Here is a 13,079-nt window from a genome sequence, read left to right as displayed (position 1 = left end):
GTAGGTTAGAAAGGGGCCTGGTTCTGTAGGTTTCAAAGGGGCCTGGTGCTGTAGGTTTCAAAGGGACCTGGTGCTGTAGGTTAGAAAGGGGCCTGGTTCTGTAGGTTTCAAAGGGGCCTGGTGCTGTAGGTTTCAAAGGGACCTGGTTCTGTAGGTTAGAAAGGGGCCTGGTGCTGTAGGTTTCAAAGGGACCTGGTGCTGTAGGTTAGAAAGGGGCCTGGTTCTGTAGGTTTCAAAGGGGCCTGGTGCTGTAGGTTAGAAAGGGGCCTGGTTCTGTAGGTTTCAAAGGGGCCTGGTGCTGTAGGTTTCAAAGGGACCTGGTTCTGTAGGTTAGAAAGGGGCCTGGTGCTGTAGGTTTCAAAGGGACCTGGTGCTGTGGGTTAGAAAGGGGCCTGGTTCTGTAGGTTTCAAAGGGGCCTGGTGCTGTGGGTTAGAAAGGGGCCTGGGGCTGTAGGTTGGACAGGGGCCTGGATCTATAGCACGTGTTAATGTGACGGACTAGTGTAACACCTTGACATGCAGTAGTCAGGGGAACCCCCACCCCCCCTGGTGGTGGTACGGTGTACCTCTAGTTGCTACCACCAGCACCTAGAGGTGTGAGGTGCTGCGAGAAGAAGAGATCACTGATGTTTGGGACCCCTTAGCTCATATTCACTTACAGTATGGTTTTTGTAATAACCGTTTATGGATTTATGGTGTCAAGATAGCTTGTGTTATTGGACTGCGAGTTCTGGGCAGTGAGCATGTCGTACACAAATATCTCCGTGAACAGGAATACAATGGGCAAGTACATCATCTGTCCCTGCGCCCCATCTAGGGGCTTGAAGAATATACTACAGCCTCTTTTCCAAATTCATTATTTGCTTTATTTTCTTGCTTGTTTGTTTGTTTGTTTCCTTCTTAACTAAAATAATTATAAACTTATGTTGCAGGTTAGATATCTTTAAAGTGTTAGTGATCACTGCGAAAGTAAAATAAAGTATATTGTAGTACGGTATAGCATAGTACAGTAAAGCATAGTATAATATAGCATATCATAGAACTATCAAATATACATATAATTTTAATTACATAGTTAATTAATTACATTTAATTACATTGGCTCTTGGTTGTATTGGAGTCTATTATCGTAGTGCGTTGTAGTATATTGTGCTGTATTGTAGTCTATTGCAGTCCATTGTGTGGTATAGTGGTCTATTGTGTTTCCTAGTGTGCGTGATTACAGCCACGGGCTGTACAGCAGTCACAACAGCGGGACAGCGGCCCCTCCAGCCTGCGGCAGGGGGACGGGTATACGGGGCCTCTCTGTGTGAGCCACATAATGCCGCACTGTTCCCCTGGCGGCTGGACTTGGACCTTGTGTCCGGCCAGCTAAGAAAGTGGCCGGATTATACGGTAATCTCATAATGCTGCTGGTGCCATGCAGGCACTGATTGGACGGATTAGGAAACATGGCTTTGTCCTCGCACGCCCGGATGGATGAGAGACAATGCACAGTAACAGAGCAACATACACACACACACCAGACACACACACACACACCAGACACACACACACACACACACACACACACACACACAAACGTACACACGACGGGGCCCGGCAGCGCATCCCCGGTCTATGCTTGTGGTACTGGAGCGTGTGTCCGCCCACCGAGGACGAGCGGAGCGCTTCGTTCAGAGACCCCCCCCCTCCCTACCCGACCCCCCGGCATGGTACGTACGGTTGTATTGCATTTCTACTGATTTTGTAAATCCCAAGTGTACCAACATTTGCCATTTCAGCTGCTATATGCGGGTTTGTGTATGCTTATGTGTGTGCTCACATTTACATGTGCCAGAGTTATTTCTGTAGGATACAAATGTGTATTTAATGAACGAAAAGCAGGCTGGAGTGGTTCGATAACTTTGTTGACGACAGGTGTTTTTCAGAATAAAAGTCCAATAAATGCTATGACAAGAATCCTCTAATTCCTAATGATTGGTTTCTTAAACACGGAGCTTGTGAACGGCCCGTAGTGCAAGAACATATCAGAGTTAAAATGAAATGTGTCAACTTTAGATGTTATGCCACTTCCCAGCTCCAGTGTGGATCAAGCCCACTGATTGTCCATTCATTGTGAGGAGCGTGATCCACGTGCACACGACTGTGAATCAAGTGGGGACATTATATTGAAGGAACAAAATAAAACCTACATTTAGTGACGTAAAAACAACTATTATATCTGTTACTGTTATTGTGAGTTAAGATAAAGAGCAAGCAAACGATACAATCTAAAAATCATTGGACCGTTGTTAAGCCGAAAAAGCTCATGCAATGACCCCCATTTTGCCAGAGAGGGTGCTGTTGCTCCAATACGATTTTCGGATACTGACGACAGAAAGTTGTCGTTGTAATATATGTTTACACATAAAAGATGACAATGTTGTAGTAAGGTCGTGTTGTATTTAAGCATCTCCTAAATGCCTTAACAGTAATTGTGTGTCATGACTCTTCTAGGTCCTCCAGCGATGTGACCGGCCCTAGCATCACAACTGACTCCTCATCCCTGTGGAATTGACAGGTGTTCTTCAGCGCAGAGTGAGGATACACCATCAGGGTGAGGACATACTGATCGAATGGGGAGGACAGAGCGGTGAATGGTTAACGGGGGGGGGGGGGGGGGGGGGGGGGGGGGCAGTGTGACCCCAGTGGCCCACTAACAATACTCAGTGTGTCTCTGTACATGTACTCACAGCAGGTGAAGGTCTGGATGGACTAGAGAGAGAGAGAGACAGAGAGACAGAGAGAGAGACAGAGAGAGAGAGAGAGAGACAGAGAGAGAGAGAGAAAGAGAGAGAGAGAGAGAGTGAGAGGAAGAGAGAGAGAGAGAGACAGAGAGAGAGACAGAGAGAGAGAGAGAGAGAGAGAGAGAAAGAGAGAGAGAGGAAGAGAGAGAGAGAGAGACAGAGAGAGAGAGAGAGAGAGAGAGAGAGAGAGAGAGAGAGCGAGAGAGACAACATCTAATGCAGGTCAGTAGGGGAAGGCAGAGAGCAAACAGGAGGCACAGATAGAGAGTTGTGTGACGGACAGACGGAAAGAACGACTTTCAGGAGAAATCTGGACAAATTTTACTTTTTAAACATGACAATGTTACTATTCAGCGTAAGGTAAGAGGGATCTAGAACAAGCTAGTGCAGACTGAGGGAGGAATCAGGAGGAAGAGAGTCTGTAAGCCTACGAAGGTCTATTCACTCTCTCGGCCGAGAGAGTGAAGGACAGTATCAGAGGCAGACTTTCCTGTGCGCCTACAGAGTTATTCTGTGTGAAGGCTTGGAAATTCACTTCGAAGGTAAATTGGGAGAATAATATAGTGCTGCAAGTGGGACAAATTGAGTCGGGGAGAGAGTGGGGGTGAGGGAGAGAGAGAGAGAGAGAGCAGGAGGGAGAGGGAGATCATGATTTTCGTTTCTAAAAAGGAATCTAATGTTAACAAGGGAAAGGTAGGAGTCAGCATGACAATCATCTGGTAGGTAGGGGGCTCAAACTCCTCGTCTAGAATCACTGACAACTGAAAAAGGTATCAGAGCAAAAAGTACAGTTCCAACGGACGTCAGGAGGAACAACATCCATCGACATATTACTTAGAGCGGAAGGTATCTATCTATCTATCTATCTATCCATCTATCTATCTATCTATCTATCTATCTATCTATCTATCTATCTATCTATCTATCTCTCTATTTGTCGGTTGGCCTGTTGGTAAGTCAGTCAGTCAATCTGTCTGTCTGTCAATCTGCCTGTCAATCTGTCTGTCTTTCATTCATTCTATCCATCTCTCTATCGTTGGCTCAGTCCGTCCATCCACCTCACCCAGAACCCCGTCTCCTCCTCCACCCCCTACCCAGCCGACCCATCCCCCCGCCCCTCCCGGCCGTGAACCATGGCCTCCGCGGGCCTGGAGCTGACGGGCTTCTTCCTGGGCCTGCTGGGCATGCTGGGCACGCTGGTGGCCACGGTGCTGCCCTACTGGCGCACGTCGGCCCACGTGGGCTCCAACATCGTCACGGCGGTGGAGAGCATGCGGGGCCTGTGGATGGAGTGCGTGTACCAGAGCACCGGCGCCTTCCAGTGCGAGACCTACAACTCCATGCTGGCGCTGCCGCCGGACCTGCAGGCCTCGCGGGCCCTCATGGTCATCTCCGTGGTGCTGTCCGTGCTGGCCGTCGCCGTGGCGACCGTGGGCATGCAGTGCACCGTGTGCCTGGAGGGCGCCGCCTCGGCCAAGGGCCGGGTGGCGGGCGCGGGCGGGGCGCTGTTCTTCACGGCGGGCTTCCTGGCCCTGGTCCCCGTGTCGTGGACCACCCACGAGGTGGTGCAGACCTTCTACCAGCCCAGCCTGCACAACAGCATGAAGTTCGAGCTGGGCCAGAGCCTGTACCTGGGCCTGGCCTCCGCGCTGCTCTCCCTCCTCGGGGGGGCACTGCTGTGCACCTCCTTCTGCCAGGGCGGGGGCGGGGCCCGGGGGAACGGGGGCGGGTACCCCTACCCGGGGTACCAGGCAGCGGGGGGCGGCGGGGGGGTACGGACCTCCTCGCAGACGTACCGCAACCCCACCCTCCAGGTGGGCGGGGCTAACACGGGAAGCCGGGGCCACGGGCTGAGCCTCAGCGCCGGCAGGGGGTCCGGGTACGGGGGCAACGCGACCCGGGGCTCCAAGAAGGCACCGGGGTATGATGTCACGGGGTACGTCTGAGGGGTACCCCCCCCCCCCCCCCGACGGACTCACATGCACACACACACACACACACACCCACACACAGGCATGCATACACGCAAGCATGCTTGTACACACACACACACACACACACAACTACACACACACACACACACACACACACACACACACACACACACACACACACACAGGCATGGATACACGCAAGCATGCTTGTACACACACACACACACACACACACACACACACACACACACACACACACAGGCATGGATACACGCAAGCAAGCTTGTACACACGCGCACACACACACACAGGCATACACGCACACACACACACACACACAGGCATCCATATACGCAAGCAAGCTTGTACACATGCGCACACACACACACACACACACAGGCATGCATACACGCAAGCAAGCTTGTACACACGCACACACACACACACAGGCATACACACACACACACACACACACACACAGGCATCCATATACGCAAGCAAGCTTGTACACATGCGCAAACACACACACACACACACAGGCATGGATACACGCAAGCAAGCTTGTTGTACACATGTGCACACACACACACAGACACATATCACATTGTCAAAAACACACACACACACACATACCATGGATTTTCCTCAAAGGAGGGCATTCGAGAAGAAAATATGTAGGACAACTCCTGATCAATACATAGTTGTCCTAATGTCATTAGTTTGTTTTTGGACTTCACTGTCAGAGGACATTTTATGAAATAATTTAATCTAGGTTTGTATTTACTCCCAGTATATACACTGTTCTGTTTTCACAAAATAATGTTTGTTTGAGGAAGATAGATATTCTTGGCATACGGTTGCATCACAACTCCGAAATATTGTTTTTGACCCCGTTTCTCTACAACTTTGCTAAACACACTTAATTTGGTAACCCACTGAGTCGATAGCATCCATCCGTTTTCCAGTTTAATGTGCAATTAGTTACTCAGCACAGGGATTTGGAGGGGGATCGTCTTATCAGATGGGAGACACTTGATGACCTCACTTCCTCACAGTAATCAGTCGCTTACCTCCTCGTCAATGTGGCTTACGGCAGGTCATGGACGCTGAAGTCAGGAGGATGTACCTCATGCTTTGGCTTGTGAGGGGGAAACGGGAAACATTCACAGTGTGTGTTAAAGATACACATGTCCCAGTATGGCCCAAGAGCGGATAAGGGCGAATAATGTTTTTGGTGCAGAGGTTGAAGATCAGTTTGTTGGTCAAACTTTTTTAGACATTGTTTTCCTCTTTTGTATAAAAAAAAAATTCAACTGAAATGTTCTCTTTGAATGTGATGCGTGATAGAAAATTAACCAGTGATGGGGGTTTTAGATCCACATCACTGGTTTATAATTGAATGTAATTATTCATCTTTTATGAAATATGTTTTGAGTTTGGCTTGCTTTGTTTTGTTGGTGTTTAGGAAATAAATGTGTTTGTTTCAAACCGTATACCTGAAGATGCTTATTTAAAAGGATGTGCTTTGTGTTAATTAGTGGCTGCAAAGTCCTTTAACCAACCACAGCTGCCCTTAGTGTTCTGCTAGCATAACTACTTCCGCCACAGTAGTAAAGCATTACAATTGCTATGCTTTACTAATGGCATTGATTATCACCCCCTTGACTGTGATATGATGATGAACTGTATTCATATTGTGCGTTTTAGTGAGGCACTCAAAGCGCTGTACATAATGAATGTGTGAGCGTGTGTGTGGGAGGATACGACATATCATCCACTACCCGTGTGCATCACCCTCTTGGGGGATAAACAGCCGTCAGTATGCACCACAAAGATCACCACACACACACACACACACACATACAAACACACTGGCTCTCAAAGCGGAGAGGGGAGGAATGATGCAGTCCAATGGGAGACTAGGCAGTGATTATGTGGTGTGATGTGCAAGAGAACAGGTTGGGAATATAGGAATATGCACAGAATCCCGTTACACCATGAGCTGAGGCCAAGTCATGCATGTTGTGTTAGCAGCTATTCACTCTTCCACTGTACAACATGTTATTGTGGACGTTGGTGCTTCCATGGGATAGAGCCCAGTCCTGTCAACTGTCAACAAACCAAACTCTATTGATCATGACAGAGTTCAAGGCTACCGGTGGGATGTGGAGGTTGTGGTGGGCAGTGCTAGTGCTGGGATGAAAGTCCACTCAGCGGGCCGAGGTTTTGAGGTTAGGGAACATTTGGCTAACAGTCAATAAATACCAGTTTAATGAAAGGATAATATCTCATGGTGATCAAGCATTGTGACTGTCTCTCTTGCCTTCATTAGAACATCTGTTGTAAATATAATTAGTCAAAATAAGTGTCAAACTCTGTCCGACCACGTTGATTTCAAAAGACAGAAGACGATATTCGTCAGGCTCACACTAAAGGCAACGAAGTTATGTTGACTCAATGGTTTTATCAACCAGACCGGTATTGTCCTTCAATATCTACAAAACTTTGAACTATAACAAATATAAACAGTTGTTTGAAGAGCATAGTAGTATGAGTGTGTGTGAGTGTTTGAGTGATTGAATGATCAGGTGAGATAGAAGGTCTACAAGGTCAGACTAAGATAACATTCTCTCTCTCTCTCTAACTGTTAAATACACACAGCTAAGCTTAATTTAATTCAGATCGATTATTAAAGCAAACATTCACAGAATGATTAGTTGAGGCTATTAAAAAAGCTAAAACTTGAACTAGATAGCTACAATTCTGACTTTAACTCGGCCTTCAATATTGGGCATGTTTGTTATTTAATTGTCCTGGAAATGTTGGCAACTGACAACGGTGCAATTTTTGTAGGCCACTCACATTCATTCAAACAGTGAATGTGAATGAAGAACGACCAATTTATTTTCTCTTACAGATCAACCAACAGTCAAGTCAACAGCCTTGAGCTTCAGGAGTTCATAATAATGTCTAATAACTGCAGTTATCAAACAGAGTTTATACATTCTAACAACATGAGGTGATGTCTCTTGGATTGTTTCTGGTACAATCCAACCCAGTTCAACCAGCCCGGTTTCCCAGTTCAGCACAGAGATTTAACGCCAAAAATGTTGTTTGTCTTGAATTTAAGTGTCCATTACTGTTAATCAGGAAGTCATGTTGTACTTCCTTTCTGCAGCCCCGCCTCCTCTCGCCGTTCACGTCCAAACTCAATCACCAGGGGCTTGCCTAGCAACCTGTAACCGTGGATCAACTCCAAAGCTTTCTGGGACGTTTCCGTGTCTGCAGTGAAAAAAAAAAATATTAATGTGTTAATGTTTTCAGGTATAAGCACATCTAGAAGAAAAAACGAAAAAAACGATGTGTGTTGGAGACGTCAGCAATTCATTAATAATACAATTATAATTAAAAAGTATTGCAAAATCAACAGTATTGAAAACTGTGGTCATGGAGTTGGTTCACTGAAGAGAGCTCATCCCATACAGCAGGGCGCCTCCCATCAAGGTTTAGAACAGTTAGCAAAGCAAACAAACATTCAAACCACGGGGACCGCCACAAAGACAGAACCAATCACACATAGGGGCCAGGGGACATCACTCGCCAGTTTGTAATGCAAGTGACCATTCCTTGCACTATGTCACCCAATCAGGAAGCACATTTGTAAAAACTGCAAGTTGTAAGTCGCTCTGGATCTGCTCTGAAAGTGTGGTTGCATTTCAGTGTGTGTGTAACTATCTGGCCTGGAGCTGCTGTCCCTGTGCTGCCTGGTTTTCAGCTGGTTACCTGGCAGCGTGATGAAGGCCTGTCCCTTCATGCGACCCGTCAGCAGGCGGTAGCGCAGTGCTGGCCCGCCCTCCGCCTCGAACCGGGAGAACAGCGCCACCAGCTGGGCCACAGACGCCTGCGCGCTGAGGTTCTTCACGTACAGCACCTGGGGAGAGACCAGCGTGGGAGAGACCAGCGTGAGAGACCAGCTTTGGAGAGACCAGCATGGGAGAGACCAGCGTGGGAGAGACCAGCGTGGGAGAGACCAGCGTGGGCCAGCGTGAGAGACCAGCGTGAGAGAGCCCAGCGTGGGAGAGCCCAGTGTGAGATACCAGCGTGAGAGACCAGCGTGAGAGAGACCAGAGGTAGAGACCAGTATGAGAAAGACCAGCGTGAGAGAGACCAGCAAGAGAGAGACCAGCGTGAGAGACCAGCGTGGGAGAGACCAGTGTGAGAGAGACCAGCGTGAGAGAGACCAGCGTGGTAGAGACCAGCGTGTTAGAGCCAAGTGTGAGACAACCCAGCCAGCCCACTGTGGTGCACAACACACATCGCGGCAGCACGCGTTCTAAAGGTTACGGTGAAGGCTGTTATAGTGTTGCACCGATGCAGTAGCCCGGGAATAAAGAATATAACACACATTTCAAGCCCAAAGGTACCATTGTAGGCTACAGTATTGTCATCTGCCTGTACAATGACAATAATGGTATACGAAAAATCTTTGTATGTATTTTTACGAAATATTTGTTAAATTATTATTTATCTACAAAAATGTTATCCGACAGGAAACTCGCGTTGAAAGCAGCGGGAAACGTCAAGGAAACTTGGATGATGTTACCCGCCCACGGAAAGGGTGATGTGTTGAAAACACACTGCAAATAGATACGTTCTACATCTCAATGGGTACTGAGGCGGTGCCATGACTTCTCTCACAGAACGCCGTTCTCCGTCCTGAGAGAGACTCTTCTCCTGTTTACACGGGCTTCCCGCTGAGATTGATTTGGGAGTCGAGGCATGCGATGTTGATCTTGAATGTATGTGTACCGAGTCCCTTTGGGGCTGTAAATGCGATGAGGCCCAATAAAAATAGGCGATAAATTATGACTTAGCTTTGACGCAACACTTTCAGCAAATATACTTCTGGCGTCTGGCCTGGATATTCATTCTTTTTATTGCAATCCGTCTTTCCCATGAATTCCGTGCGTCAAGTCAACTTGTGTATTGTGTGTGTTTAACATTCCAGCATGGCAATAGGTTAAGGTTACTTAGGATAGTTCATCAGGATGTTAATATCTGTACCCCAGGCTAGAGTTTCCCACGTGTAAGACTTGTATACCCCTGAAAAACGCACTACACACACACACACACACACGTTTTTATATCGTTACACGCATGTGTAGCTTCACGTCTCCGGTCGGGGGTGAGACGGCGTTTACCTTGGAGGGTTCCCCAGGCCGGTAGCTCTGGAACCTGGGGATGGAGCGTATCCCCTCCTCGGCCTCGCGGTTCCCCCGTATGTCCTCATCCGAGACGACCTCGATGTCCCCCCGCACCGTCAGCACGCCGCCGGGCCCCGCCGCACACAGGCTGCCGATTGGCCGACTGATGTCCAGCTCCGTCGGAGGAGCCGACGGCGGTTTATGGTGCGTTCGCGTCGGGCCCCGACTCGCTGTGCTTCGACCGGGCTCCGACGGGCCCTTTGTCGGTCGGGACAGTTCGGAGCTCCGCGATTGGTCGGTCTTCGTCAGGGAACGCTGTGATCGGTCGGCCGGGGTTAGATCGGGCGAGTTCTCCTGCTGGCCCGTGGGTGAGACGGGTCGTCCCTCCTTGATGAAGACGTCTCTGTACACTGAGTCCATGGGGTCTGAGGTGGACGGCGCCCCCTGCTGGCTCTCCTCACTCTCCTGATCTGCAGGTAGGAAACAGAGCCGTCAGGGAACAGGTTTCCTAGTGCCAACGCAAAGTGGAATCGTCTCCATAATATATCCCCGTGATTTGACTTATAGTTTGGTGTTATATGTGTAGCCCTTAAATCACAGTTACAGTCTCAAAGGGCTTTACAGGCCAGATGTTTATGACACCCACTAAAGTTCCCCAAAGTCAAGAAATAAACTCCCTTAACTATCAAGGAAGAAACCTTGCAAAAGGAAAGCAGGGTGGGGGATCCCTCCTCCAGGGAACGGTGAAGGGAAGTTAACACATAATAGTGTCAATTCTTTGTCTGTCCGTGGTATCTTAAACGTGACAAGCACGCACGCACGCACGCACGCACGCACACACACCCTTACTGCGGTGGTAGAGCGCGGAGAGGAAGCCCATGCGGTCGTTGCCGTGGAACAGCGCCTGCTCGATCTCCATCTCGCGGCGGGACAGCGCCCGGCTGTTGGTGAAGCGCTGCGGACGGGACAGCAGCTCCGACCGGGCCGCCATCTTGTCCCTGATCACCTGAAGGCGCTGCTGCCGGGCGCTAGGGGCCGCGCACACGCCGTGGCTCTGGGGGGGGGGGGGGGGGGCACACCCAACGACAACATTTGAAATGAATTGAATTTTGATCGCGGTTTCGATTTTAGCATAAAACGATCACAAAACTAATATAATCAAGTTGAAACAATTGTTATTATTATTATTTATTTTTTTATTCATTAAATGTTTGATAGAAAGCGCAGAACAGCTGGATAAATATCTGTTTATTAATTTAGATTTGAACGTTTTCTATTCGACCCTTTTGTGAATTTTTTAATGTGAAATTTCAAAGTTCTCAGTTACAAAGCGTTTTTTGGGAGACATGCTGAATAAATACATCGTGTTTTCAAACTCAAAAATAATCGGATTCAATATTGACCAAAATAATTGTGATTATGATTTCTCCATAATCGAGCAGCCCTACTACAAGCCCACCTGGAGTGACTGAGATCATGGAGGAAACTCTACGCGCGTCGCTATCAAACTGGGACGGTTATCCTCAATAACGCCAACGGCGGCAGGCAAGGAAGACCAGAAACCTGTGTAAAGACGGTGTGTGTGTGTGTGTGTGTGTGTGTGCGTGTGTTACCTTCTCGGTCAGCTCGGGGGCGTCTCGGCTCAGCCACAGATGGATCTCTGGGTCGGTGAGGCCCAGTTCCCGCAGGCTTGCCAGCTCCTGGTCCCCATGCTGCAGGGCCTGGAACTGGGACAGGCTCCTCACTCCGCTGGCCTGCTCCCCGAAGGGTCGGTAGAGGGCAGCGGGGGCAAAGCAGCGCCGCTTGGCAACCAGGCTGGGGGGGGGAGGGGGGAGGGGGGGAGGGAGGGAGGGAGGGAGGGGGAGAGGAGGAGAGGGGGAGAGAGAGAGAGAGAGAGAGAGAGAGAGAGAGAGAATCGTTACTGTCAACAGGGCTCAATTATAAAATACAATGTCTTGCTTGTACATTAAGATATAAAAAAACATTTTTTTATCAAAAGCGATTTACAAGGGAGGCAATCTATCTATACAACACAAATAGGAGTCACTATAAAAAAAAAACCGGGCCAAGGTTATTCAGGGGCCGGTGACAGGTGTGTTGATGACCCACCGATCGATGTCTACGTCCGTGTGGAGCTGCTGGACCAGGAGACTGTGGAGCTGCCTCTGGCCCTCTGTCTCCTGGGAGTCCAGCAGCGGCCCGTCCTCACACGCCTGGCGGCTCACCCTGTCCCCGGCACACACAGACATTAACATCACCTCACATGTACAGCCACAAGAGAATATGGCACTCACGGAACACGCTTAGAGAGAGGTGTTTGTAGTTCGCTGACGTGGTGTCCTTTGGCGTTTATGTTCGGGACTGATAATGTTTAATGTATGCCGGTTATGCGTCGTTGCTTGGTAACTGGCACGTGATAAGCCTGATATGTAAGATGTTTTAAACATGTGATGATCGATTCGATTTACATTATCAACTCAAGAATCACTTATATGAGCTATCAACCGCGGCTAACGCTGCGCCCAACGTGCAGACTTACATTATAAGTATAGAAGTGCAAATATATTATATATAATGTTCAATAATCTCACTTGATGTTTAACAAAAATCTGTGTCTGTGAGAAAATGATCGATATGAGTGAAATGAAGGGTGCTGTTTACCGTCGCATGCTGCCGCTTTGTTTTTCCGGGTACAGATCAAGGAATCATGGGAAATGTAGTCACATGACATTCCGCAAACAGACCAGACCATGGAGCACCGATAAAGTGTTATCTATCAGAAGTATAGCATATAGTATTACAGTTTTAGGAAGTAAACCCATGTATGATTCCAATTTAATATAGGCAGAAAGTCATTATAAATGTAGGCCTAAGCAAAGCAGCAATCTCCCCTATAGCCATCTCCCATCAAATCCTACGATCATTCAATCGTCCTTAATGGCAAACTTTCCTTCAATATTTCACATGAATGCCAAATGGCTCAATCAGAAAGAAACAGTAACTCAAGACCGTGATAATAGCACGGCAATTACGAATATATGCAAGTAGTAATGGAGCTGTTTATACAATGCAAAAAAAGAATAAACGCATTGTGTTTATCTTTGCCCTTACGGTGGCAGGAGGGGCGGTATATCGGCTGTCGTTCAAACATC

The 13,079-nt window shown here is 48.3% G+C and overlaps 2 protein-coding genes across 3 annotated transcripts; one reads left to right on the top strand and one right to left on the bottom strand.

Moving 5' to 3' along the window:
* Positions 1 to 3,922: 3,922 nt before the first annotated feature.
* On the top strand, positions 3,923 to 4,735 carry cldn2 (claudin 2; the record flags this gene model as incomplete). Its single annotated transcript, XM_079737686.1, has 1 exon — positions 3,923 to 4,735. One exon carries the CDS (start codon positions 3,923 to 3,925, stop codon positions 4,733 to 4,735), a length of 813 nt encoding a protein of 270 aa, XP_079593812.1.
* A 2,888-nt stretch (positions 4,736 to 7,623) lies between these two features.
* Positions 7,624 to 12,610, bottom strand: rbm41 (RNA binding motif protein 41). 2 transcript variants are annotated; one of them, XM_079737680.1, is made up of 7 exons: positions 12,589 to 12,610; positions 12,037 to 12,153; positions 11,541 to 11,742; positions 10,771 to 10,981; positions 9,925 to 10,397; positions 8,507 to 8,654; positions 7,624 to 8,005 (listed from the first exon to the last, which is right to left on the bottom strand). In XM_079737680.1, exons 1-7 carry the CDS (start codon positions 12,594 to 12,596, stop codon positions 7,878 to 7,880), a joined length of 1,287 nt encoding a protein of 428 aa, XP_079593806.1. In that variant the 5' UTR covers positions 12,597 to 12,610; the 3' UTR covers positions 7,624 to 7,877. The 2 variants fall into 2 exon arrangements, with proteins under 2 accessions (XP_079593806.1, XP_079593807.1); XM_079737681.1 differs by having other exon boundaries at positions 10,777 to 10,981.
* Positions 12,611 to 13,079: the final 469 nt, after the last annotated feature.

This window comes from Pollachius pollachius (genome assembly GCF_949987615.1).
Source record: "Pollachius pollachius genome assembly, chromosome: 6".
Lineage (NCBI taxonomy): Eukaryota > Metazoa > Chordata > Actinopteri > Gadiformes > Gadidae > Pollachius > Pollachius pollachius.
The sequence above is the reverse complement of the archived record's forward strand: the minus strand, read 5'-3'. Positions and strand labels throughout refer to the sequence as shown.